General features: G+C 43.9%; 1 protein-coding gene across 7 annotated transcripts in view; it reads left to right on the top strand.

Annotated features, from left to right (window-relative positions):
- TBL1X (transducin beta like 1 X-linked) overlaps positions 1 to 9,279 on the top strand; it is a 202,474-nt gene extending 193,195 nt beyond the window's left edge. For all 7 annotated transcript variants that reach the window (XM_074606827.1, XM_074606818.1, XM_074606867.1 and 4 more), the window contains 5 exons: positions 1,337 to 1,411; positions 4,139 to 4,266; positions 5,440 to 5,605; positions 6,128 to 6,229; positions 8,858 to 9,279. In XM_074606827.1, coding sequence (XP_074462928.1) covers positions 1,337 to 1,411; positions 4,139 to 4,266; positions 5,440 to 5,605; positions 6,128 to 6,229; positions 8,858 to 8,884 — 498 coding nt within the window. In that variant the 3' untranslated portion in view covers positions 8,885 to 9,279. The remainder of the gene's footprint in view (positions 1 to 1,336; positions 1,412 to 4,138; positions 4,267 to 5,439; positions 5,606 to 6,127; positions 6,230 to 8,857) is intronic.
- The last annotated feature ends 17,271 nt before the right edge of the window (positions 9,280 to 26,550 follow it).

Genomic DNA, 26,550 nt, shown 5'->3' with positions numbered 1-26,550 from the left:
TGTTCCTCGGGAGTGACTCACTGCCTGTGAGAAGGGATAAACTGTTCTACATCACCGTAGGAGGCAAAACCTGCAGCTTAAACAGTGAGATTATTTATAAGTAGCATGAGCTGCAGACTCAGGGCACGTTAATAAATACGATTACTTTTTTTCCGCTGGCTTAATTTCCTTTAGTAAATGAGAACTATGAATAAGGAGAGAACAATTTACCTCCAGTCATTGTTCAGTTTTAGAATCAATTTCATCTAATAAGATCTATTTAAGATGTATTTCACCTCTCTTTTCCTGGTGGTATTTAATGACTGTCAAAGGCTAGTTTTTCTAGTTTTCGTTCATGAGAAAACTGCTGTCATATACTGACCTGTAATTTAGATATTAACTTCCAGAACTTGCTGTCTCCCCACTGAGGAGAAGTTGCGCATTTGGAGACCTTTAGCTAGTCTGTGGTTAAACTGATGTTTCATGATAGGTTGTACATTCCTACCAACAGACTGGTGTTTTTCATGATTATATGAAATGTGCCATTTTGCACATGATCTAAATTTTTATTTCAAATATCTGTACAGTTCCTTTTAATTATGACTGAAACATGTAAAATGGATAAAGCAAAATGTAAATGTTTTCCAGGATTATTTTCACTGAGACACTGAGCCAATTTATGTTTTTAAAAAACAATCTTTCCCTTTTTATGAAATGCTTTTTTTCCCCATATGTATGGCCTTCAAAAAAGCACAGAAAACTTACTGATTACCAAGGGGATACAGAAGGCTTACTTAATTACAAAGTGCTATAAAGATTGTTAGAGAAAGCATCGTAAACTATTCAATATTCCATGATGGATTTTATTTGCACATACACCTCTCTTTAGAGAGACTGGCATTGTCGTAGAGCTGCAATACTAAGAATATTAAACTCCACAAAACTTTACATCCCACCGGTATATTATATTGAAAATTTGTATCTCTGAGATCTGCAGAATATTAACCAAACAAATATCTCCGTTTTAGAAAAAGTTAATGCTGTATTGTCAAATCTGTCTGGTTTGGTGGTTTATTTAAATTCTAGCGTATGAAGAAAGGGTAAGAGAGATTTTGTTCCAGAACACATATCAGAAGACAGATTGTGTGTATTGTTCTCAAAATGGTTCCCATTCCTAAATGACTCTTCAATAGCATGTTACGAAAGCAGCACTGCTTTTGTTCACCCCTAAAGCGACCAGGGCTGTAATTTGTGGTTGAACTTGTTGCATGCATAAACCTTGAGTGCCCTCTGCTGGGTGCCCAATACAATGCAGGTAACTGGGATATTTACTTAATAAAATCACTCTTTATTTCAGAACGAGGTTAATGCAATCAAATGGGACCCATCTGGCATGCTACTAGCATCTTGCTCCGATGATATGACATTAAAGGTAATATACTTTCCCTTCCTGCTGTTCAAAAAGTAAAGGCAAAAATTATGTCTATTTTTTAATCTTCTTCAGAATGATGGTACTGTATCTCTTAAAACTCTGCATGAACAATAGTTTCGTTTTGTTCCATATTTCTTAAAGGTAATCTGAAAGATTGAACACAGAGAAGCAGCCACTGGGAACTGAGACATCCCATCCAAATAAGCGTTAAGTGACTGATATGTCACCGTCACAGAATAGTCCTAGTTTAAATATGTGTATGTATATACATCTGCTTGCCTGTCAACAGAAGCATAATCCCTATGCTTAGAAGCAGTCTATCGGTTACACTTTGGAAAGAATATAAAAATAGTTTTCTTTCCCTTTGGAGTCTTTTTTCTGAAAATAATTTCATTGGAGCCATTTGGTTTTTATTTTTTTTAATAGCCTTGGACTAAGCAATGGGACACGACATATAAATTCAGAGCCCACAAAAAAATCTGAATTGCACTCTGAAGATCCCTATCTTTATCTCTTCACTGTATAGGAAGCCTAAGGCAGCTGTGCTGCCGATGTACGTACCTCTGTTAGGTGCCTGAAGTTAGAGTCGTAGAATCATAGATTAGTTTTGGTTGGAAGGAACCTTTAAAGGTCACCTAGTCCACCCCCCCTGCAATAAGCAGGGACTTCTTCAACTAGATCAGGTTGCTCAGAGCCCCGTCCAACCTGACCTTGAATGTTTCCAGGGATGGGGCATCTGCCACCTCTCTGGGCAACCTGGGCCAGTGTCTAAATCTTCCCTCTTTTAGTTTAAAGCCATTACCCCTCTTCCTATCGCAACAGATCCTGCTAAAAAGTCTGTCCCCATCTTTCTTATAAACCCCCTTTAAGTAATGAAAAGCCGCAAAAAGGTCTCCTTGGAGCCTTCTCTTCTCCAGGCTGAACAACCCCGACTCTCTCAGACTGTCCTCAGAGGAGAGATGCTCCAGCTCTCTGATCATTTTCGTGACCTTCCTCTGGACCCATTCCAACAGCCCAAACTCCTCTCCCTCTTATTCTTCTTTCTCAGCCACACTGAACGAAGGCTATGTCCACATAGAAATAACTGTATGTTAGAACAGCAAAGCCCTCGTGCTGAGCTTTTGATTTATACTGGTTCTTTGAGCAAAGCAAACATCCCAGTAAAGATTTGGTTTCATGGATAGAATTGCACCAGTAATACAGGTTTCTTATAGTATAGTTGTGTTAATTAATTAAGGCTCATACCTCTTTCCATTGCTGATTGACACAGCTAAAGTAAGAGATGTTTCTAGCGTGCGCACAGCCTATGTATAAGACCTGAAACTGAGAGCAGCAAATCTTGTAGTTAAGAGCTAAGTGAACATCAGCTTTATGAATGTTTCCTCTTCATAGCTAGCCTGAGTTCTGCTCAGTTCTCCTCTGTCTTTGCCACATACCCACTCAGTTTTTCATCCCTCTGGATTCTAAATGTATTATTTCAAACTGTTCACAGACTGAAAATTTACAGAAAATAGGGGTAGAAGACACTGAAAGAGAGCACTTTGTCTGTTATGCTGCCACAAAGCAGCATTATAGGAACCAGTACTGCTTTGCTTAAACATCGTGACCCAGTGGTAGCACATTTTTCTGGTACCCAGTTGCGTGCTGTGTTTTAAAAAACCCTCTGGCTTCGTGTTGTTGGTGTCAGTTCAAATTTCTGACCACTGAACTTGACACAAGAGGTAATGTTTCGCTATCTGCGGCCTTGTCTGTTTTTAAAAATTTTCAGTGGTGGAGACTGCAAATCCTTTTCAGGCAATTATTATTCTTTTTCCTTTGGAGATCAGTCCTCTCTGGCTTCTTTTTTTTTTTTTCCTCTTTTTTTGGAGTTCTTGATATTTTCCTACAACTTCTTGGAAAATGTTGCCTGTTAGCTGTAGAACATGGCTAAGCTTTGTGTAACATTTCCAAAACCAGATTCGGGTATGCTGATGAAAATTTGGCATAAGAGCACATCATTTCCAACATCATAAGTGCAGACTTATAACAAGTGAGTTAAATCATTGCTACATTTTTGGTATCTCTCTGAAACTGACTGACTAAATTTGTGTTATTTTCCCTGCTGTGAATTAGCTTCATCTTGTTTTCTCAGTTAGCTGAAGAAAAGGTCTAGTAAATTACCTGTCATCTATGTTGAGCATATTCTTTGTCTCATTCTGAAGTATTTGGCCATGTAACAGTGCATAAGTAGCTGATCTTGTTCCATTGTCTGTGCTGTTAAAAGCATCAGGAAAACAAATGGAGTGAGGAGCGGAAGGAAAATTTGATGAGGCTCTTGACTGGCATAAGAGAAAATTATTAGGTTCTAAACAGTTATTGAAACTTTATTTTCATTCTTTAAATGACAGCTATTGCAATGGGTGACAAAGTTAAATTTCTCTAAATGGAGTAACTTAAGTTTCTGTATGAAAATACAGTTTCAGGCCATGGGCAGTACAGCAACTATTTAGTTCTTTTTATCTATTGAATAAATACTATTAAATGTGTAGCTCTTTCCCCTAATAGGGTTATTCTAACGTGTGTGCACTGTAGGTGCCAAACAGCTGCATTAATAAACTAAATTATGTTTATATGTATGCATGCGTGTCGAGATCTTAAGTAAAGGTTAAGAATAACATAGAAGTGAATTCAGCTGAGAAGAGATTAGTAATGTTGCTATTTTTCCCCTTCATAATTACTTTGACTTAGATTTGGAGTATGAAGCAAGATACCTGTGTACATGATCTTCAGGCTCACAGCAAAGAGATTTATACTATCAAATGGAGTCCTACAGGACCAGGCACCAGCAACCCAAACTCCAACATCATGTTAGCAAGGTAAAAAACATACCTCTTTCTGTTGCCTTCCGAGAAGAAGGATCATCTTTCTAACATGTAACTCTACTGTCACCTTGCCGTTAGTCTTCCTGCAGACAGTTCCAGTAAAAAAAGTGTCTGTGTTTGTAAATAAGGGGCATGGATACAAAGGGAGAGGAATCATATTTGAAAAAGGAAGCAGAAAAAGAAGGAAAACAGAGTCATATGATATTTAACTTTTCAGCTGCATTGATAAAAGGATTGTAAATTTGGCATTGCACCTTCACATCTGACATCCGCTTGTTATGAATGAAAGTATTTAATGAGATAGATGGCAGCCCACTCAGCTGGTTGTAATGTGCTCTAACCAGGGTCATGCAACTCACCTGGGCAGATACTGGCAATTTTTATAGCCCTGTTAACTAACAGACAAAAGCTTGGGTAATCTTTGAAATTCCACTTGAAAATCTGTTCAAAATTCTTCTTTGCATTTAGAAAATAAGTTTACTTGTAGAATGCCAAGTGATGGTAGTACCATGGGGTTATCAAGTCAGTTCATGGTGTATTCAGTTTGGGGAGAAGTTTTATCAAAGCTGTTTTATTTATTTTAGTCCTTAGTCTGGAAGTGGAAAGGGAAGAAGAACTTTCCTTTCTTGGAGTTATTCTTTTGATACTATTTTTAATACCAGTTATTTCCCTTGCCTTTTTCTAAGACCACAGTTTGGGATTTAGACGGATTGTAACAAAAAACATGATGGAAACAAAGTGAAAAGAATCACAGTTCTAGAGAATTACAGAATGCTAATTCATTAAATAATGCAAATCCATTAGGAATAAGATTTCTCTGGAACCATTTACCCTATTAATGACTGTGTGTTTTACCTTCCTGAATAATATCAGGTAGAATCTCAAAAAACAGGAGCTTGGTGTTTCTAGGGCTAGCTAGTGATCTGATCCTGTGTACAGCAGGATGCTGCTGAGATAAACTCAAAGGCTCCACATACAAGAACTCAGTTTGGTAGATACAGTTCTTGTCAGGGCTATAGTGAATTTTAGCTTTTCTGTTCGGAGCATTATTTCTTGCTTAGCCAAGGAAAAAACCTTGTGTTATTCTCTTAAAACCTTTACATTATCAAACCAGAAATCGATTAACACTCAAATTAAGACATGCTTGTGATTGAATGCTTCTTGCAGTGCGTCGTTTGATTCCACTGTTCGGCTGTGGGACGTTGACCGAGGAGTCTGCATCCATACGTTAACAAAACATCAAGAGCCTGTCTACAGTGTAGCTTTTAGTCCTGACGGAAAATATCTAGCCAGTGGGTCCTTTGACAAATGTGTCCATATATGGAATACTCAGGTACTGTTTTGCTTCATGTGAAGCACATCTGTTTTAAATGACACATTAATAGGAAAAGCTTAAATGGAAAATGTATGTACCTCTAGCATATGACCTGCCAACCAAGGTGAAGCTGATTGTATTGGCTGGTACAAATCCCGGCATAACAGTTGAGTCACTCAGGTGAAGTGAGGTGACTGTCCAGAACATTTCTGCTCAGGCTTCATTGTATGCTAAAACACTAGCATGCATGGAAATAGATTTATTCTGGATATTCACAGCCTGAATTAACAGCAAACTTTAGAAAAGACCACCTCAGCGTAACTCCCCAGGACAAAAACAGATGTCCGAGAGTCCTCTTGTAGATTGCTTTCTGGAGGAGCCCGTTTCTCATTCATTTACCTTATGGAGTTGACCATAGTTGGGTGATGTGAATAGACCCCCCCTCGCCACCACTCTCTTCTTTTTAATGTAGTGCCATGTGACAAAGGAAAAGAAGGGGAACTTCTGTATCAAATATTTGTATGCTGTTTTGCTTTGTAGAGTGGAACTCTAGTACATAGCTACCGAGGCACCGGGGGCATCTTTGAAGTCTGCTGGAATGCTAGAGGAGACAAAGTGGGAGCAAGCGCATCAGACGGATCGGTAAGGAGCTTTACACATTGTAAATGTCGAGTGGAGATTACTCTTCTGGAGACTGTCAACAAAAAACCATACGTGCCATACTGCCTTCTCTGGGCAGAGCTGAAGGGGAGACAGCTCAAGACAGAAATAAGTATATGGAGTATATTTTAAATGCTCCTGCTTTGGAAGGTTTTGAATACTAGGAGGTGGTGTTCCTATTGGAAATGAAATATGCTTGTGGAATAGGTGAATGTTACTAAAGATGGGAATGCCTTTTAAATACCTATTTGATAACAGCAGTAGTGTTATTTCTATCATTATTTAACTCGTCTGCAAATTTTTAATGAAGGTCACAGCAACCAACTCACTAATAAACAGTTGTCCTGCGGCTTTCTAAGTTTTATCCCACAGAAGTTTACCGTTGAATAGTTCTAAAAGAGGAAGTTTTCAGCACAATGCCCAAAGATTTCATCGCATGGTAAAGGAGAAATATTGCTGGAGAGACCATGATTATTCATTACTATTTTTACTGTTAATGTTACTTCAAAAAAATTGCAATTGTAGCATGATCAGCTTGTGAAGGACACACAGATATTATAGAATCATAGAATCTTCATGGTTGGAAGGGACCTTTGAGATCATCGAGTCCAACCAAACAACCTACAATCTCTGCCACTACAGCATGCCCTGAAGTGCCACATCTAGATGTTTCTTAAACATCTCTAGGGATGGTGACTCAACCACCTCCCTGGGCAGGCTGTTCCAGTGCCTGACCACTCTTTCAGGAAAGTAATTCTTCCTAATATCTAATCTAAACCTCCCCTGCCGCAGCTTCAGACCATTTCCTCTGGTCCTGTCATTATTCACCTGGGAGAAGAGGCCAACACCCACCTCTCTACAGCCTCCTTTCAGGTAGTTGTAGAGGGCAATGAGGTCTCCCCTCAGCCTCCTCTCCTCCAAGCTAAACATGCCCAGCTCCCTCAGCCTCTCCTCATATGACCTGGTCTCCAGACCCCTCACCAGCCTGGTAGCTCTCCTCTGGACACGCTCCAGCACTTCACTGTCCCTCTTGTACAGAGGGTCCCAGAACTGAACACAGGACTCGAGGTGAGGCCTCACCAGTGCCGAGTACAGAGGCACGATGACTTCCCTACTCCTGCTGGCCATGCTATTCCTGATACAAGCCAGAATGCTGTTGGCCTTCTTGGCCACCTGGGCACACTGCTGGCTCATGTTAAGCTGGCCGTCCACCAGCATCCCCAGGTCCTTTTCTGCTGGGCAGCTTTCCAGCCACTCTTCCCCAAGCCTGTAGCGTTGCTTGGGGTTGTTGTGACCGAAATGCAGGACCCGGCACTTGGCCTTATTAAACCTCATACAGCTGGCCTTGGCCCATCCATCCAGCCTGTCCAGGTCCCTCTGTAGAGCCTTCCTACCCTCAAGCAGATCAACACTCCCACCTAGTTTGGTGCCATCTGCAAACTTACTGAGGGTCCACTCAATCCCCTCATCCAGATCATTCATAAAGATATTAAACAAAACCAGACCCAAAACTGAGCCCTGAGGGACACCACTGGTGACTGGCCACCAAGAGGATTTCACCCCATTAATCACAACTCTGTGGGCACGGCCATCCAGCCAGTTTTTAACCCAGCGAAGAGTACACTTGTCTATGCCATGATTTGCCAGCTTCTCCAGGAGAATGCTGTGGGGGACAGTGTCAAAGGCCTTACCAAAGTCCAGATAGACAACGTCCACAGCCTTCCCTGTGTCCAGAAGGTGGATCACATGGTCATAGAAAGAGATCAGGTTGGTTAAGCAGGACCTCCCTTTCCTAAACCCATGCTGGCTGGCCCTGATCCCTTGGCTGCCCTGCACTTGCCGTGAGAGCTCACTCAAGATGATCCTCTCCATGATCTTTCCTGGTACCGAGGTCAGGCTGACAGGCCTGTGGTTCCCCGGATCCTCCTTCCGACCCTTCTTGTAGATGGGCGTCACATTAGCCGCCCTCCAGTCATCAATTGTGTCACATAATGTCTAGTCATCATTATGACTGCCTTCTACAGCTTTTTAAAATGACTTTTCTACATGGTGGCTGGCATAACTACTTTAGAGTGGTATTTTTTAACTAGTTTTAACAAAGGGTACACCTACGACATGATTCGGTTGCTTGAGCTTAGTTGTGCATTTGAGATGGTGCCGTGCCTGGCTTCCAGCTGCTGCTCCAAATGGGCACGTGTCCGCACTAGGTCCTGTGTCGTGCCTAGTGGGCCTGTGCATCTATTTTGGATATATTTCAGAAGTGGAGCTGGACACTGTATTCAGACAACTAAATAGAGCCCATAGTCTTATCTGGGATGTGCCACCAAAATGTTTGTTTGTAATCCAATTAAATTGGATTTATTGGATAAATTGGATAAATTAAATTTAGCCCAGCTAAATTTTAAATGTACGGCTTTGACTTGGGTTTCCTCCCACGTCGGGTTGCTCCCTTGCTTGTGCGCATGTAAACAGGTAGTTGAGACAGGCTGATCTGATGCCAGGGAGTATAACATACAGCTGGCTGGGCGGCCTGTGTACAGAGCCGTATATGAATAGGGCTTCCACATCACCTTCAGAAATGGTTCTTAATGCCGAGTCTTTTCTCTCCAGGTTTGTGTTCTAGATCTGCGGAAGTAAAAGTGAAACATTTTAGAAGAAATTTCAAATGGACCAGCAGTGAATGTGTGGGGAGAAGCACTCTTCAAAACTATTCTTAACAGCTCCAGAACTGTACGAACTTGAACAAAGTTAGAGTGTACCGTGAAACCAACTCTCCCTGGCCACAGGTGTCTAGTATTTTGTCCGTAACCTTCATCAAGGAGTAAAAACACAGTCACTTCAGAGGGGGAGGGAATGGTTTCCACCTGGAACATTCAGCCTTGGAAGCATGAAGCCACCAGCTAGGCATTGCACTGTTTGGTTTGCGTCTGAGAACTTGCTCTGATGGCTGGGAAAAAAAAGCTGTGCCAAAAAAAATTAATAAAAAAAAAAAGAAAAATGCTGTGATAAACCAAAAGGGAAAAAAAATCCTCCTCCATGCGGTGTTGTATTTTTTCCTTCCAATTTGGACACTACAGTTGCTCTCCCAAAGGACGTTCAAAGACCAGTTTGTACTGATGAAATGCTCAACTTTGTAATCACAACACTTTCTATTTTCTAGACTACTTTTTTTGTTCAGTGGTTTTTCTATCAGCTGGAATATTACAGCCTGGAGGATCCCAGGCTTAGGATGAAACCTTTGTTTTCCTTTTATTTCTCCCTTCCGCTCCCAACTGCTCCTTCCTTGTTTTTCTCCTCTTTCTTCTTGCCCTTTTTTTTTTCTTTTTTCCCTGTATGCCCATAGTAGATGCAGCCAGGTGGACATGACAATGAAAATTTTTGACAGACTGCTTCTCCTCTCTTCTCTCTCTTCCTTTTCCTTTCTTTCTCTCCGTTTAAAAGAAAAAAAAATCCTCCATGCTTCAGATCTTAGCGTCTCAAGGGCACTTTCAGCAAATTGTGTAATAAGTGCTTTATATAAGAATGCAGTGCTGGGGAAGATTTTTACAGGAGAAAGATGACTTTTAACAGAAAGAACCCAGTGTATTTTTGGAAAAAAAATATTTTTTATGTTAAACAGTTTTAAAAGCCTAAAATGGCCACCAAATGTAGACCAGTTGTGTAATTCAAGCAAAAAGAACGACACAGAGTCCAAGGAGCATGAAAGGTGCAGTATCCTTTTTCTCTTCTCTCTGAGAAAGTGTTGTAAGAAAAAAATGCCATTTGATACAACAAATACCAGTCATTTACTAAGAGTCCTCTTCCAGCAGCCGGCCATTTATACAGTCTCATTTCATTTTTGAGGCTGTTTGGCGATGCACGTGTATTAAAAGGGATTCGTAAATTTGAGACTATAAATACAGCATTCATTTTCTTGAGTCCATACTTTCGTTTGTCCTTCGTAACCAGGGGAAAACGATTGTTTATCTTCTTTCCTCTAGCAGTAGCTCAAATGTCATACAGAACGTGGGTTTGGTTGCCCATGGCCGTGCTGAGCAGTGCTGTCCTCCATTACCCAATCCACTCAGCTGTTTCTCTTCCAGAGACTTAATGGGACCACTTGGACCAAGATCTGTTGGCTGCATCTGTCATTGTTGAAGAACGGACCCTTGCCAAGCTGCTCTCCATCCATGGTCAGCACACACCTGGAGGCAGCTCTTCCACTGCATCGGGCAGTCTGTGGTGCTGCTGTCTCCCTCAGCCGTCTGTGTTCTGCATGCTACAAGGAAAGCTCTGGGTCTGCCCAGACAGGTTTAGCCTTGTGGGTGTCCTCACTGCGGTGCTCGGAAGACCACGTAGAACTCTCCATTAGGTGAGGATGTGAAAAAGGATATATAAAGTATGTCTCAACATATATACCACAAAGTTACAGTGGGTGAAACGATTGGAAGAATGACAATAAAGACTTCTAACGCACCACCTCTCCACTTTGGACATGATTTCCTCTGCAAACTACGCATCTGCAGGGACGCTACTGAAGACGACATTACTCTAAGAGCAAATGATGGATGCAAAGGATGCGCAGGCAGGGTTTACTGAAAGTGCTGTAAACTATAAGGCAACCTTGGGGTGGTGGCAGCCGTTATTTAAAGAAATCCTGAGAACTGGCTGAGTCAAACAGGTGTCCTCCCTAGCCCACAGGCTGGGCTAGGATTTGTAGGAGAGAGAAAACCAAACAAGCGGCGAACCCCCTTAACATCATGTAGTACCTTCCTGCCCAATGTCGCTATTTCTGTAAAACAGGATCTTCCCTTTGATTTGACAGCAGCTGCTGAAGTGGTGATTTGATCTGAGCAAAACCAAAACCAGAGCCCTGCTGGTGGTGTGGGACCTGCCAGGCATCGTGGCATCATCATGGCATCGTACCTCATTTTTTCTCCTGTGTTTTCCTCTCTTTATGCTTGCATCTGCACAGTGTCTTAGTCCTTCCAGTGGAACCAGCCACTGCCAGCTTCAGCTGCATTTCTTAGATACACATTTGGAAAGGGGAAAAGAATTAAAAGAAATAACTGCTAAAAGGATTACTTAGTCCGGAGATGAAAGCAGTTATGTGGATTTTGGTTATTAATGACAGTGAGGCTCGTTTATATCAAAGAATAGGACACTGGAAGGTGTCAAGGCTTATTTTCGGTGTTAAGTGCATTTATGTGTTGGGGTCAGTTTTCTGCTCCAAGAGTATGGGCTGTAGGTGATCACCTGGCAGTTTTGCACTGGTTTATAATGACCACGTGTGCCTACTAATTTAAAGTCACTGCTTTAAAAAAAAAAAAAAAAAAGTACTTGTTTGATGAGAGACTTGAATTTGAATACAAAGCTTTAATGGGGTTTTATAAAGCACGGTTGGGTCGATGATTGGATTGCAATCATTGCGTGTACACGGTTAACTTCCTAAGCTGCTTTTGGGTGGCGTTTCTGAGAATAACACACAGAAGCTCCGTGTCTGCAGGCGGCGCGGATGGGGCCCTGGCCGTACCTCTGTCCCTTGAGTGACACCTGGATAGGCCAGAGCTCAGGATTCAAAGAGATGAGGTTGCTCAGCCCGAGTTCAGCAACGCCACATGGCTGGCTGGCTGCGCAGCTACTGTAGATAACTCGGCAGTGCCCGCAATGCCTGTTTCTTTCTCCTTTTTCCTTTTTTTAAGTTGTCAGGACACCACCTTACCTCTGCCTTACCTACACGCAGGTGAGAAGCCAAGAGAAACCAAATTTGAAAATCAGCTGGTTTGCAAAGCCTATGCGTGAGAGAGAGCGCTGATCCAGAGAGTTTTTTATACAGACGGTCAGATTTGAAAGCAGCATATGTGAAAAGCTAAAAAATTCACCCTTCTTCCCCTCCCCAAGACCCTGAAGACTGGAAAATCCTCAAAGATACTGTAGTAGAGAGTTTTCAGCTAAGACGAGGGCAGCTATTGGGGAAGGCAGATGTAGTTGCAAAGGTTAATCCCAGCCTAGCAGACTGGTTGCTTCAGGAGACGGGCAGTGGGGAGAGAGAGGCTTTTCCAGGCTGGAGTTCAACCTGGACGTCTCGGCCAAGACCTGCAGAACCGCCCTGGTGGGAGCTCTCGCTTTCCTCCCCCGGCCAGCGCTGCCTTTCTGCGGCTCCCCTGCGACAGAACGGCGCGGAGCGAGAGGCCTGTGGACTTCAGCAGTTTTCTCATACAATGCTTTTTGATAATTTTGGTCACAGTTCTTTGCAACAGAAGAGAAATCGAAAAACCCAAGCGAGCAAACAGGGTTGTGAAACCACGGAGAGGTTTACTGGATTTTTATCATTGCTGGCTGCCTGGAACTGGCCTTGAAGTGAAAAAAAGACAGTTCTGAAATACCACTGGACTCTGTGGGTTAGAAGGATACTGAATCTTTTATGTAGAAAACACTGGGTCCCTTATGGGGCACTAAAGGGCCTGACTTACAGGGTTATACACACATTAACCCCATGCTACATCTTAGAAATTTCCTTTTAATTTGTTTAAAAAAAAAAGAAAAAAATAGCTAATTTTAGAGCCAAGTGAAGTGCACTTTGTCAAATGTAAGGGTCTGCTTTGTTTTTGGGTTTCTTTTTTCTTTTTCCCTTTTTAATTTTTCCTCCTTTTTTTCCTCCTTTTGCCTTTTTAAAAGATGTGGTTCTTTGTCAATTGCAGAAATGTTCTTTCAGCCACTCACTGAAATTCTGAATTCTGGCTTCTGCAGTTTTTATTGTCTGTGTCAGACTTGCAGCCAGACTTGGTTCTCATTTCAGCATTTCCCAGGTTCTGTTGAAACAACATTTACCCTTATTTTGTTTCTCCCCCACCCACACTTTCTTCAAATTCACCTTGTGTATTGTAGCTCATTTGTTTTAAGGAGAGAATCAACAGATCATATTCAGTGTCTTGAATAAATTGCTATATTTTGATATTAGAGAATTCTGTGCGTGTTGTTCCTTATTCTTTTCTGCCCGTTTTGCATCCTGCCCTTGAGAGCTGGCGTTGGTGACTTCAGTTGTAACATGGTGCCATGACCTAAAGGGTCGTGACCGTGGCTTCGTAGGATTTTGTTACACACGAGGGCACCGAGGCTTTATCCTTGAATTTTCTTTACTTTATTACAGATCGCCACACACAAATCACCACTAGCAACTATACCTATGGTTAAGAGAGCAAAGATATATATGTGTATCAAGCTATTACAAAGTATTATCCGCATGCAATAATATAGCAACAATCAATAATATAGCAGGAATTAATATAGCAACTATCAGTTATGGCAGCACCCAATAATAGTAGCAATGAAGTAGACATATATAAAATACTACAGGTTGCAATAAAGTTATTACTAGTGAAGCAAACTTATCAGTGATGTAACAGCAGATACAGTTATGGTGGGTTACTTACATGTATATACGTGGCACCAAGCACATCAGAGACATCACGGAAGGGACCCAGCCATCCCAGAGGTGATGGGATTGACTAACTCATCAAATACTCAAAAAACAGAAAGTAGTGCCCTTTCATGCCACTTCTCTCAGTTCGTGGTCTGAAATTTGCACAGTATTAATGTACAATCAATTCCCTGGAGCTGTACGAGCTGAAAGCAGCGGGACAAATGCGTTTGTTCAGCTCTCACAAGAGCAGGAGCCACCAGCAGTCTTGGTAACAGGTTCCCAAAATAAAGAAGGTGAGAGCTGAGGAGGCTGCTGCGGTGGGGCCAGGGCTGTCACAGGTAGCGCTAGATAAAAACTCTCACTTTACCCGCTGCTTCAGTAAATGCTATATGCCATGGTCCTATTTTAAATCACATCCTTTCCAGACATGTTTCAGGAAAATGCATGACTGCCAAACTCACACTGCAGTTTAGTTTTCCTTTATTTATCCTATAAATATTTACTTAGCCTGTAAACTATTTGACAACTATCACTGCAAGCACTGAGCAGCCCTAAACTCTTGCTTTCTCGCTTCTGTCAGCGTGCGATTCAATAGAAGGGTATTCGTTAGAGCTATCCTGGGAAGATGCAATATTGCAGCATCTCATTCAAAACCCCTTATTTCCCTGCCATCCTTCTATTATCATTTCCCATCAAGGGAAAGATCAGCTTCACCCATTAAGAGCACATGCAATTTCATATCTAAGCTCCATGGTCCAAAAAGTAATTTTTAAAGCTTTGAAGTCTCTTAAGTGAAGAAATGACTTACTTGGCGAGGAATTTATCATCCTTGCTGACTCCTTTCCCAACAGGAAGGAAGATCTTTGCTTCCTTAGAGATATTTTCTATTTCCTTTTGAATATATTCACAAAACCAAAACAACACAAAACCTAATAACCACAGGAAAGCAGCTATATCCTCTTTTCCTGCTGCAAGGTCTAACATCTTCTACCTTCACAGAAACAGCCTTGACTCCACCGTGTAAGTCATTACTCTCTATGTCAATATGAAGATGAGGAAAAGATTCTGCTCATCTTTTTCCAAATCCTTCCCATTAAATACTGGGACAAAGTTGGCATCCTCATCCTACGCTAGACTAATTCAGCACAGTAAGAAATGCATGACGTTGAGACAGGATTTAGTTGCAGAGCGCTGCCATTCTGCAGCTCCGAAACTCAGAATTATCTCACTAGGCTTCTGAAAAGTCTGTGGTGTCAAGTGAGCGTCGTGTCCCTACACGCTGTGCTGCAGTCCCTGAAAAACTCTGAATATTTTCAAGAGCAAGACAGAAAGGTCATACCCTTAGAAGGGTTTTTGAGACTTTCTGCAGTCCTTAGAGCCACCGTGTCCTGCCTGGACTGGAAGAGGTGTTGAGTCCCTGCAGAAAATACCATCAGTGAGGACATTTGGGGTGGACGGCATTGCAGACTCCTGAAAAGAGCAGAAATCTAATGGGAAGAATCCACAGTGTGATGTTGCCCTGGCCAACGGGTGCTTGTCCACTTCTTTCCCAGAGCTTAGTTTGGAGAGACTTGTGAGAAATTTCTGCGTAATACGACAACCTTGTCTCATCATCCACCCACTTGCCTTCCTTTACGGAGGATGACACAGGCAGAGAGCCTGCGGTTTGGTCAGCCTGCACAAAAACCCATTTTCTTCTTATCCACATTAAAGGTCCAGGTCTCATGACTTGATCAAGGAATACAGATCAAAGCCATTAGAAAAAACAAAAACAACAAAAAAAAACCTCTCTAATCTACCAGCTTTGAGGATGGCATTCCCACTTGGGTAGGAGCCATCAGTACAGAGCCATTGCTGAAGTTCTATAAAAATCATTTAACAGACAAGAAACAGCAGCTTTTAACAGAAAATCCTAGTTCCTAGATAAAAGTGGTTAAAAAAAGTGTCAGTACAAAAAAAAATGCTCTGCATTCTGTGCCAGAGTCTGTAAAAGATTGACAGATTCAGGTGTATTTCTCCAAATGCAAATTTGGAAAGTGAAGGTGTTGGTATGGGAAAAACCCCAGCATTTCTCATCAGTGCGGAAGTTCCACCAGCCCTCCTGAGACTGGGGAAGCTAACGGAACATTAACTGCATACGTCACTGAAGACCCCTTACCAACAAAAAAAACCCCATTCCCATCAATACAGCACATTTCTGCCTGGTTTTTGTTTTTACAGCATCAGAGAAACAAGCAGAAATTATCACCCCTCGGGTGGGGAGAGAGGGATTAGCCTTCGCACAGCTCTGAAGTGAGAACCTGTCCCACAGTTTTCCCCGCCAAACTTCACATAAAATTTACTTGAAAAAAACCCATCCAAACCCTGATCCATTTCTTGAGCCAAATCTATTCCGGTAGGACCTGAAGTCACAGCAGCACCTCTAGCAGAAACAATAAAAGATTCATTTTATTACATATTGCCACTTGGTCACTCCTTTCCCAGTTCTGAACCGCAAAAGGTTTGGTGTTCATTCTTCCTTTGGTGGGAAGATGAGCTGATCAGTTCCTAAAATGAAATTAATTTAAGAGAATGAGGAACATTTTGCTTTCGGCTCTACTATTTTGACCTAATTCATTAATACTCTCTTTCTCCCTGTATGTCTTGGGCTGGGGGAGATATTATTGCCCAGCAAGAGCTGTGTATCTGGATTCTTTTCCAAGATGGACCTCCTCTTTGGACTTGCTTCTCCCAAGCAAATATCCCACAGTAGCCTCTTGGAGGCCCATGTAATAGATTATCGCTTGAGTTGGTTGAAAGACAGAGCTCAGAGGGTCGTGATTAGGGGCATGGAGTCTAGTTGGAGGTCAGTGATGAGTGGTGTTCCCCAGGGGTCAGTACTGGGTCCAGTCCTCTTCAATATATTCATCAATGACCTGGATGAGGGGACAGAGAGCACCCTCAGCAAGTTTGCTGATGACACAAAGCTGGGGGGGTGGGTGACACACCGGAAGGCTGTGCCGCCACACAGAGAGACCTGGACAGGCTGGAGATCTGGGCAGAGAGGAACCTTATGAAATTCAACAAGGGCAAGTGTAGGGTGCTGCAGCTGGGGAGGAATAACCCCATGCACCAGTACAGGTTGGGGGCTGACCTGCTGGAGAGCAGCTCGGTGGAAAGAGACCTGGGAGTCCTCGTGGACAACGGGATGACCATGAGCCAGCAATGTGCCCTTGTGGCCAAGAAGGCCAATGGCATCCTGGGGTGCATCAAGAAGAGTGTGGCCAGCAGGTCGAGGGAGGTCATCTTCCCCCTCTACTCTGCCTTGGTGAGGCTGCACCTGGAGTACTGTGTCCAGTTCTGGGCTCCCTGGTTCCAGAAGGGCTACCAAGATGATGAGGGGACTGGAACACCTGTCCTATGAAGAAAGGCTGAGGGATTTGGGTCTCTTCAGTCTGGAAAAAAGACGACTGAGGGGGGACCTTATCAATGCTTATAAACACTTAAAGGGTGGGTTTCAGGAGGATGGGGCCAGGCTCTTTTCAGTGGTGCCTGGGGACAGGACAAGAGGTAACTTCTTTACTTTGAGGGTGACAGAGCACTGGAACAGGTGGCCCAGAGAGGTGGTGGAGTCTCCAACTCTGGAGACATTCAAAACCTGCCTGGACGCGTTCCTGTGCAACCTGCTCTGGGTGACCCTGCTCTGGCAAGGGGGGTTGGACTAGATGATCTCCAGAGGTCCCTTCCAACCCCTACTCTTCTGGGATTCTGTGATTCTGTGATTCTCTGGTTGAAACAGAATACTTGTTTATCATTTCAGTAGTATCTTCTGTGGAGCTTATTGTTGTTGTTTTTTAATAAAAGTCATTAACATTTTGGGGAGAAACACCAAAAAAGTTGTAAAAAAAAAACAAACCCCCAAATGCTTTATAGTTTACTCATCAGCAGCAACTATGAAGTTATAATGTTAAAAACTAAGGAGTACTTATATGGGGTGGCTGGCACCCCAGAGGGCTGTGCTGCCATCCAGCGTGACCTAGACAGGCTGGAGAGCTGGGAAGAGAAGAACCTAATGAGGTTCAACAAGGACAAGTGTAGGGTCCTGCACCTGGGGAGCAAGAATGTCAGGCACAAGTATAGGTTAGGGGTGGACCTGCTGGAACGCAGCTCTGAAGAAAAGGATCTGGGGGTCCTGGTAAGCAGTAAACTATCCATGAGCAAGCAATGTGCCCTTGTCGCCAAGGAGGCCAACAGAATTCTGAGCTGCATAGGGAAGACTGTGGCCAGTAGGTCAAAGGAGGTCATTCTCCCCCTCTGCTTTGCACTGGTGAGGCCACAACTGGAATACTGCGTCCAGTTTTGGGCTCCCCAGTTCAAGAGGGACAGGGAACTGCTGGAGAGAGTCCAGCGTAGGGCAACTAAGATGATTGAGGGACTGGAGCATCTCCCTTATGAGGAAAGGCTGAAAGAGCTGGGACTCTTTAGCCTGGAGAAGAGAAGGCTGAGGGGAGACCTTATTATGGCATACAAGTATCTAAAGGGTGGGCTGAAGGAGGATGGTGCCTGACTCTTTTCAATGGTTCCCAGTGACAGGACAAGGGGCAATGGGCACAAGTTGGAACACAGGAAGTTCCGTTCAAATACACGGAAAAACTTCTTTACGGTGAGGGTGACAGAGCACTGGAACAGGCTGCCCAGGGAGGTTATGGAGTCCCCTTCTCTGGAGACTTTCAAGACCCGCCTGGATGCAGTCCTGAGTGATGTGCTCTAGGCAATCCTGTTTTAGTAGGGGAGTTGGACTAGATGATCTCCAGAGGTCCCTTCCAACTCTGAAATTCCGTGATTCCATGATTCCATGAGATGTGTGTGTGTGTTCCTATGTATGTGTGCCCTGACACAGGGGTTGTTTGTGTAATTGTGCCTGTACATGCATCAGTGTCTTTCACAAGGGCCTACAGGAGCAGGAGAAGAGGCAACCCCACAGTTTCCTAGGTGTGATCCACATCTCACCTGGAACAGAAGGAATCCATTAACTGGGTATCTACTAATAAACTAAAACAATACATAGCATTTTTGTCTCTCCGTCACGTACTAATAAAACTAATACTCGAAAGAGGTGCCATAAAAAAAAAATATACACACACATATATCTATCTATATATATATATATATTTCTCTTTTTAGGGTTTTACAGCCCCGTAGCCCCCATGCGGGTGGCGAGGCAGCTCTGCTGACAGGCGCTGATGCCAGGGGAGGCAGCACGGGGACCGTCCCTCGCAGCCCCGCTGGGAGTCCTGAGCACGGGGCTGCAGATCCCTGAGCTCTCCTGGTAAAAATAAATGCTGCCAGACCAGATCATGGAGGTGGAACACAGGTCTTCTACTGCTGGGCTGTAAGGTCAGCATCACTTGTGTTTCTCCGCTCCTTTTGGCCCAGAGATTTAATTTCCTCCAGGCAGTGGAGGGGCTCCAAGAGGCGGGAGCGGGAATGGTGTGACAGCCGGGACACAGGCATTTGCGTGTGCCATCACCCCGCTCCCTGTGGGAGGATAAATGTATCTAGAAGGGAGGAACAATCCTCAGACCCTTGTGGCTGCCTTTGTGTCTTCAGCTCACCCGCTTGTGCCTTTCACAGGTTTCCAGGTATTCAGCATCGGCCTCGGAACCATTTAAGCCATAGAGCCCCCAGCAAACAAAGAGGAAAGGTCTCTATGATGTTTAAAGACATCCATTAAAAAGCCTTTTGTCTTTAGCAAAAAGTGTTTTGTTAATGTAGATGCGATTTTTTGCTTTATTATTTTAAATTCAAACATCAGTTCAAACCTCATATTGAAGGAATCTGGGTATACCAGCTTTCAGGCTATAAAATCCCTGGGAAATAAGGGAAAAGCCTCCTTATCTAGCCTCCCCAGTATTGCTCTGGGTGTAACTGCATTCCCAGGGGACGGCTGACCGCCTTAGCAGAGCCGGGATGTTCCGCAGAGCACTCAGCGGGGCTGGGGGAATGCCTCTCCTCCCTGGCAAGCCCTGGCCAGTGCCTGGAGGCAAGGGCTGGCGAGAAGAATGCCGTGCTCCCTGTCACATGGAGGCACATGACAAGGGGCAGGGTGGGAGGAGGCCATTTCATCGCCACATAAAATGTGGTGCTTGGTCCAGAGCTTTAGCCTAAGAGGAAACACTTGCGTTGTTTCTTTTTTTTTTTTTTTCTCCTTTTTTCCCTCTTTTCCTCAAGGAAATTCACTGAAGATCTACTGTAGCAGGCAAAACCGGAGCAGATGGTATCAGCCGCGACGAATGGCTGCCAGCGTTCTCACGCTGCCCTGAGCCTCGGTGCCCTCGGAACGGGGAGGATGCTGCAGGGACAAACCAGCCAACACAGCTGGTTCCTGACGTTGCACAAAGAACCCCACCGCACTGTTTTAAACCCATGTCTTTAAAATGTACCTTTTTAATAAGCATGATGAAAGAGGCCATGTTTGTATTTACATGTTTTCAAGACTCTTCAGGAGGCTCACAGATGCATAAGCAGGTGGGTACCTCTCAAAGGCAGCTGGAGAGCAAGGATCCAAGGCCTCCATTTACCCTCTGCATCCCTCTCGGCTATGCCGTGTGGAAGCATTCAGTAGGTCACAGGAGGCAGAGGAAAGCTGGTGAAAAATCGGGTCAGGACAAGGCTTCGCCAACAAAGGTTGTCTTCATTAACAGACACGCCGCCGTCCCGCTCTCCAGAGGGAGGGAACCCATCTCCATCCATCATGGCTCTTCTCCACCCCTTAAGACGCGGGTTCCTTCCCACAGAAGTGAGGGCAGAGGCTGCCTGAATCTCACCCCAAAATGACACCAGGGCATAAAGAGAGACCCATGGTCCCCTCGGGTACTGCCACTCACGACAGGATGGAGCCACAGGCGATAGTGAGCTGCCAACCTCCCCAGCTCAAGGCGCTGGCTTTGCAAAGAGACAAATGTCCCCTACGGAGACCCCTGAAAGCTTAAAAGGCTTCCTACCACCCCAAAACAGAATAAGCCCCAGCATCCAAGAGATGAAGGAGCAGCATGAAGTCTTCTCATCACTTTCATCACTGGATGGTTTCCACCACGCCAGAGTTCTCGCTCCACACTTCTCCCCACTGCTGGGGATGGGAAAGCGATACTGGTGCCAATAAACCCTGGCAAAGTAATGAAGCCTGGTGAAAAACGTGCTGTAAGATCCACCCCCCACCCCTTATGATGTCACAAAGATAAGTGGGGTCTTGAAAGCTGTCTTGGGCTTGTTTTAAATGTAGATCTCACTTATAAACAGATGATGAAGAGTCCTTTTAGACATCATACGTCTTTTCCAAATGGATGCTTAGGTGAATTTCATGGCTGTCTTCCTATTGCATTCAGGTGACATAAATTACTTGGGGGGCTTTTTTGGCATATTGGTGGGGTTTTTTTCCCCAATTAACTGGTGTTATTGCTTAAATTGACTGTGTTGTTTCTATACAAATACTGGTTTTACCTTTGGGCAAGCAAAGAATACCCAATTTCTTCTATTCAAGCTTCACAGGGCAAATTTATCTGTTCCAAGCTTTTACTCAGATTAAGGTGATATTTGTAAATATAAATGACAGGATGATTTTCATTCAGAGTCCTTACAGAGAGACACACTAACATGCGTGGCTGTTAGAAATGATAGTTTCTAACCACAGCAGACTAACGTCTCCAGCTGGAATTCACTTCCTTTTTGGAGATGACAGCCATCGTGTGGCGCACAGCAAAACCACCCGCTCCCTCCTTTTCCTGAGTGAATTCAGTCTCCAGATCCCTCGAAAGGCTCAGACTAGAAAACACTCCATGTGTGCTCCCAGCTCAGAAACAATAATGCAAACTCCTTTAACATCCCTTAGCCTGTACCCAACACCTGACCAAAAGACCTATCGGGGTGAGGGTGAGACCTCAGATCACAGGAGGCTTTGAACTGCAGACTGGTTGAGGTGGGAAGGGACCTCCGGAGGTCACCTGGTCCAACCCCCTGCTCCAGCTGGGCCACATGGAGCAGGTTTCCCAGGATGGGGATACAGGAACTGCACATCAGGCCCAGGCACTTCCAGGTCTTGCCCCCTGGGGCAGCTCCCACAAATGGACATCTGCATTTTGGGAGCTGAATTAGGCCTACAAACTGTTTTCAGAGAAGCCAACACAGTGTCACTGGACGATAGCAGGTTTCAACTCCCCGCTAAGGTAAAACTGGATTCGTACCAGCACTGTGAGAACTGAAGCTCTTAACCCTCCAGTGCCCTTTGCAACAGAGCCTTCCCCTGGTCTAGACGCCAGGTTTTTAACCTGTTCAACCAAACAAAATGAAAATGTGAATTTAAACCAGCCCCGTACAGCTTCCTCTGTAAAAGCTGCACTTTTCTCACAGAAGGTTTTCCATAAAAAAGTAGTAGGAGAAACTCCAAGCTGGGTGGAGAGCTAGTGTCTGCTGGGAGAAAAGCAATCACTTAAGATTATTTCTCTACATCTCCGCTTAACTAACTGCAAAATACTTCCTACTGCCCGCCAAATGCTCAAGCAGCAACAGATCACATAATGGGATCTTCACAGGGACTGAAATAAATTTTGGCGATCATTCTGACAAAAAGGACTCTCGTAGCTTCTTGAGGCTGAGAATTTCTGTCTGCAAAATCCTTATCTTATCTGGAGGTTGCCCAGAATACACCCCTCACTCAGCATCATAGGATATTTTTATTTCAGCGGGAATGATCATTTCACCTTCATCAGAAGGTAATTCTTTTTGGAGTGAGGAAAGGGAAAGTTAGGACACTTCCACTCTGAAGTATTTGTTTCCTCACCCTACACAGATGAATCCCTGCCGGGAATTTTCCCTCGTTATCCCTAACATCAATAAGCATGCTCAGTGTGAGCACCCACACGAGCTGGCATTCCCACGTCCTACACATTTATATTACTTGCACTGTGCCATGCACCTTCTGGCTTGTACACAGCCAAATTCCAGTTCTGACTCCATGGATTGACTTCATATTAGTCCAACGTTCCAGACACATGATAGCTTTTTCTAAAGCTAAGGGCATGATAGTCACTTTGGCATAAAAGGGACCTACTGTAATACAGATAACTGACAGATACCTTTTTCTAGCAGTTCTTTAACACAGTATTGCATTTCCACCTCTCATTCTGCTTGTAAAAGGTACTGGCAAGAAAAAAAATGAGGTAAATGTAGGCTCAGACACAGAGTCCTGTAGAAGCAAGTACAGCTAACAACATACCAAAGTCAAGTCTGCACCATTACAAGCGATCATGTTAACTCATGCTGCAATAAATACAATTGGCCTGAACCTGCCTTATCCCATAACTTTTTAAAACACATATGACATACGACGCATTGAAGGAGCCTATCAAATTAATTTTTTGTTATCAGCTAACCGCTTCACAAAATAATCAGTCCTGTAAAACATAGAGAAGCCTGAACTAATATCCAGGGCTCCAAAAACTCCCTAATCCTGAAGACATTCAAATTGAAATTTAGAGCTGAGCTTTCTACATCTGAGACATACGCATTACTATAGTAATTAGAAACATGGGGTTTTCTACATGCGGATGCCACCTTTGAGTCTCACCAATGTTTCCATTATGTTGTGTTTCACCCTATTCACACAGCTGTGTCACTCTTGTTGGCTCCGGCAAAGTCAACCATCCCTTTGGCCTTACAACCCTCACTCTAATGATGCCATGAAGAGCAAAATGTCTTCTCAAGGCTTTCAGTTACACTGTACTCAAAAAACCATCCCTGCCTATGCTGATCCTTTCTGTAGATCGAGCCATGCAAGTTCATGGCCCAGCAGGTCCTCGCTGTACCACACATTTAAACACACCGAGCAGGAGGAGCAATGGCAGGCTAGCTGGAAACACACTCTAAACCATGGGGCTATCAAAGGTCCAGGGGTGGCTACAGTGGCTCTTTTTCCAGGTACGATGGTCTGATTTCTTTCCTAGGACTCTTTCAATCTTGTATGGTGTGAGCACAGAGAAGCTGGAGAGAGCTAGAAAGACACTTGTTCTTGTTAGCTGTGTGGAAGAAAGTGCTTTAGTTTGCTTTGGGCTTTTGTTTTGGGTGTAAACTCAAATGCTGCCATCACTCAGTGGATCTCCTCAGCCTTTTGAAAACTTCACCTAGAAACCTAATGAGTTTAGCTCTGAATGTTCAAGAATTTGCTTAGAGAGGTGCGGTGGGAGAACCAACTTTCCATATAGCTCACAGCATACCCTAGGGAATATAAAGTGCCCAGGGAAACAGTATCAAATGCATCCCTGGATTTAACTGTGCTCCCTATTTTTCTCTCAGTAAGACTGTATCTTCTTCAGCTGCCAACTTCAATGTCCACACAGATGCATGCCTGCTCCTTAAAGGATGAACGACCCACTCATCATCTGACCTGTCTTAAAATTATGTTAGTTACCATGTGGTTTAGTGATTTCCATGTGGGATCTCTGTAAACTTGAAGAATCCATGAAAATTAAGAAAATTTTAGGAGATCAGATAACTTTTCATCATGAATACACAAGGACAACTTCTGAATTACAGGTCAAGTCCTGTTATATGGAGGGGGAGGGGGATCCCATTTAGCATTTCACTTTTTCACTTTCTTGCTTTCTCGATGTATTTGGTCTACAAGACCAGAGGAAGGGCTTAATGAGAGGGGTAGTTAGGATTTTGGTATTCAGACATATGGTGGACTTCATAAATGCAGGGCTTTGGTATGCAAGAAGTCTGCCTATTCAAGTAGTTTATGATTTTACCAGTGCTCATATTTCAGCTTTGCAATTAGCCTGAACATCTGGCCAAATAAAATAGTAATTCAGTGTATGAGGCTGGCAGGTCAAATACAGTTCTCTTCCACCAACAGAGAACAGCTAGGAGTCTTTAAGAAAGTATTACAGGACATGAGAGGACGCTCTTCCTGGAAGATTTCATTTTATCTTTGGGGGCTTAAAAATAAGTTTTGGTGAATACAGAGAACACTTACTGCGTATGGTTGGATTTGATAAGCTGGCTGGGAGGCGAGGAGGGTGTTAAATAGAGGCAATTAAGCTGCACTGCCCTGTATGCATAGATACCCTTTTTATGAGATTCCACTATAGAATTTTTATTTCAGTGCATGGTTTCAAATCCTTTTTTTTAAATTTACGTTTTTTCCCCCTTCAATAACTTCAGAAAGGCTTTGTTGTGCTCTAATATGCCCAAAATAAGCTAAAATTGACAACTGCTGTACTCTCAAAGCAGGACATTAGCTACATATATTTTATCAGACAGTATCCAATCTCGTTCCCTATTTACTTGTGCTCTGAGTCACACCTTGCTGTTCCAGAGAAACAGCTGCCTTCCTGCTGAAGAGCCGAAGAGCTGTGCGACTGCGGAAGGGAAGCTGTGCGACTATCCCACAGATAGTCTAAGATGAAGACCATAGACTCTGACTGCATCTATGGACTAGTGTTGACAAGATCTCTCCCCTATTAGCCCAAGCCATGTTGGAAACACACCACCTTTAGAAAACAAATATTTAGGCCCGAGATAAGCTCTTCCCACACTCACCAGAACAGCCTGCCAGCACGCTCCTAAAGATAAAGAGTATTTGAAGAGATCATAGGCTGGAAATCTGGATGCAGGAATTAACACGCTGTGATGGCTATGCAGGTACAAACAGACATCGAAATGAAAACTAGGATGATAAGCATGAGGTTCCTCTCAGTGGAGAGCATATGGCACCCTTAAGAAGGCAGCATTTATGTTGGTGTTACAGCTATACTGTCCAGGACGCAGTGTCTATAGCGTGCCCTCACTGACCCTTGGAGCACACACTTAGTTTGCCCCAAAATGAAGCCCCGTGACCTGCATGCAGCCAGCACAGGCAGCGGGGGCAATCAGGAGATGCGCCTCAAGAGCACGATCCTGCTGGGAAGAGACGGGCACAGCCAGCAACGCTTGGAGAAGGTAACGCTGTGCCTGGGTTGTTGAATGGTGAGGCAAGAAAAAGGTCTGTGTCGGGTGAAATCAAATGTGGTCATGGTTACACATGAGCAGAACCAATCACCACCCCATTTTAAGCCATGGAGGGATGTCTCAGGTACATTCACCAGAGGCTGGGAACAGCAGGTAAGGAAACTCTCTTCACACCTACTGCATTGCAAGTTAAAAATTGATGCTGGTTTGCTCCGCTGTGCCCCATTTCGTGTTCTCAGTTCTCTGCATTAGCTTAGCTGTCTTTTAAGTTCTCAGATGGGTCCTAATCTTTCATGATGACCTCCTGAGGCGGAGACACCACACACATCTCAAGGACCACATTGAAAGAACAAGAAAAGGAGGGGAGCACAGAACGGCCCTCACGGGCGTCTGCCCCAGGGCAGGCGTGCTTCAGCTGCCCCCTGGCACTGCTCAGGGGCTGCTCACAGCCTCGGGGAGCTGGGGCTGGGGCACCATGTCTGTCCCTGTCCCACCTGTGCCCTGGGGCAGGGAAAAGAAGGAAGGATTAGCTGTTCAGTCCTCTCGCAGGGCCTCTTGCTGCAGCCTGTTACCTCTCAAGTACTTTCATGCCTCATGATGATTCCTGTGAAGCCAGAGGCTGTTTATTTGATTTTAGGGTTTTGCAGCTTGGCCCACACCCTAGCATCTGAAAAGGTTTACCAACAATTCCACCTCCACATTTCTCCTGCTCTTTTGAACCCAATTGTGATGAGTATTGCACCGAAAATGTGGTCTCTGTTTCAAAAGGATCAATATAATCTTCTCCCAGGTTCCTGTGCTTTCTCTTCATACTTAGTTAGGAAACAAATGACTGTGATGACAAGAAAGGATCTGGTGATCTGCCAGTATTTCTGACAACTAGAACAGCAATACAAAGCCGTAAAACTGCAAAGGTTTC

The sequence above is a fragment of the Larus michahellis genome, chromosome 1, assembly GCF_964199755.1.
Source record: "Larus michahellis chromosome 1, bLarMic1.1, whole genome shotgun sequence".
NCBI classification, from domain to species: domain Eukaryota; kingdom Metazoa; phylum Chordata; class Aves; order Charadriiformes; family Laridae; genus Larus; species Larus michahellis.
Note: the sequence above shows the minus strand (reverse complement) of the source record. Positions and strands in the feature narration are given on the sequence as shown.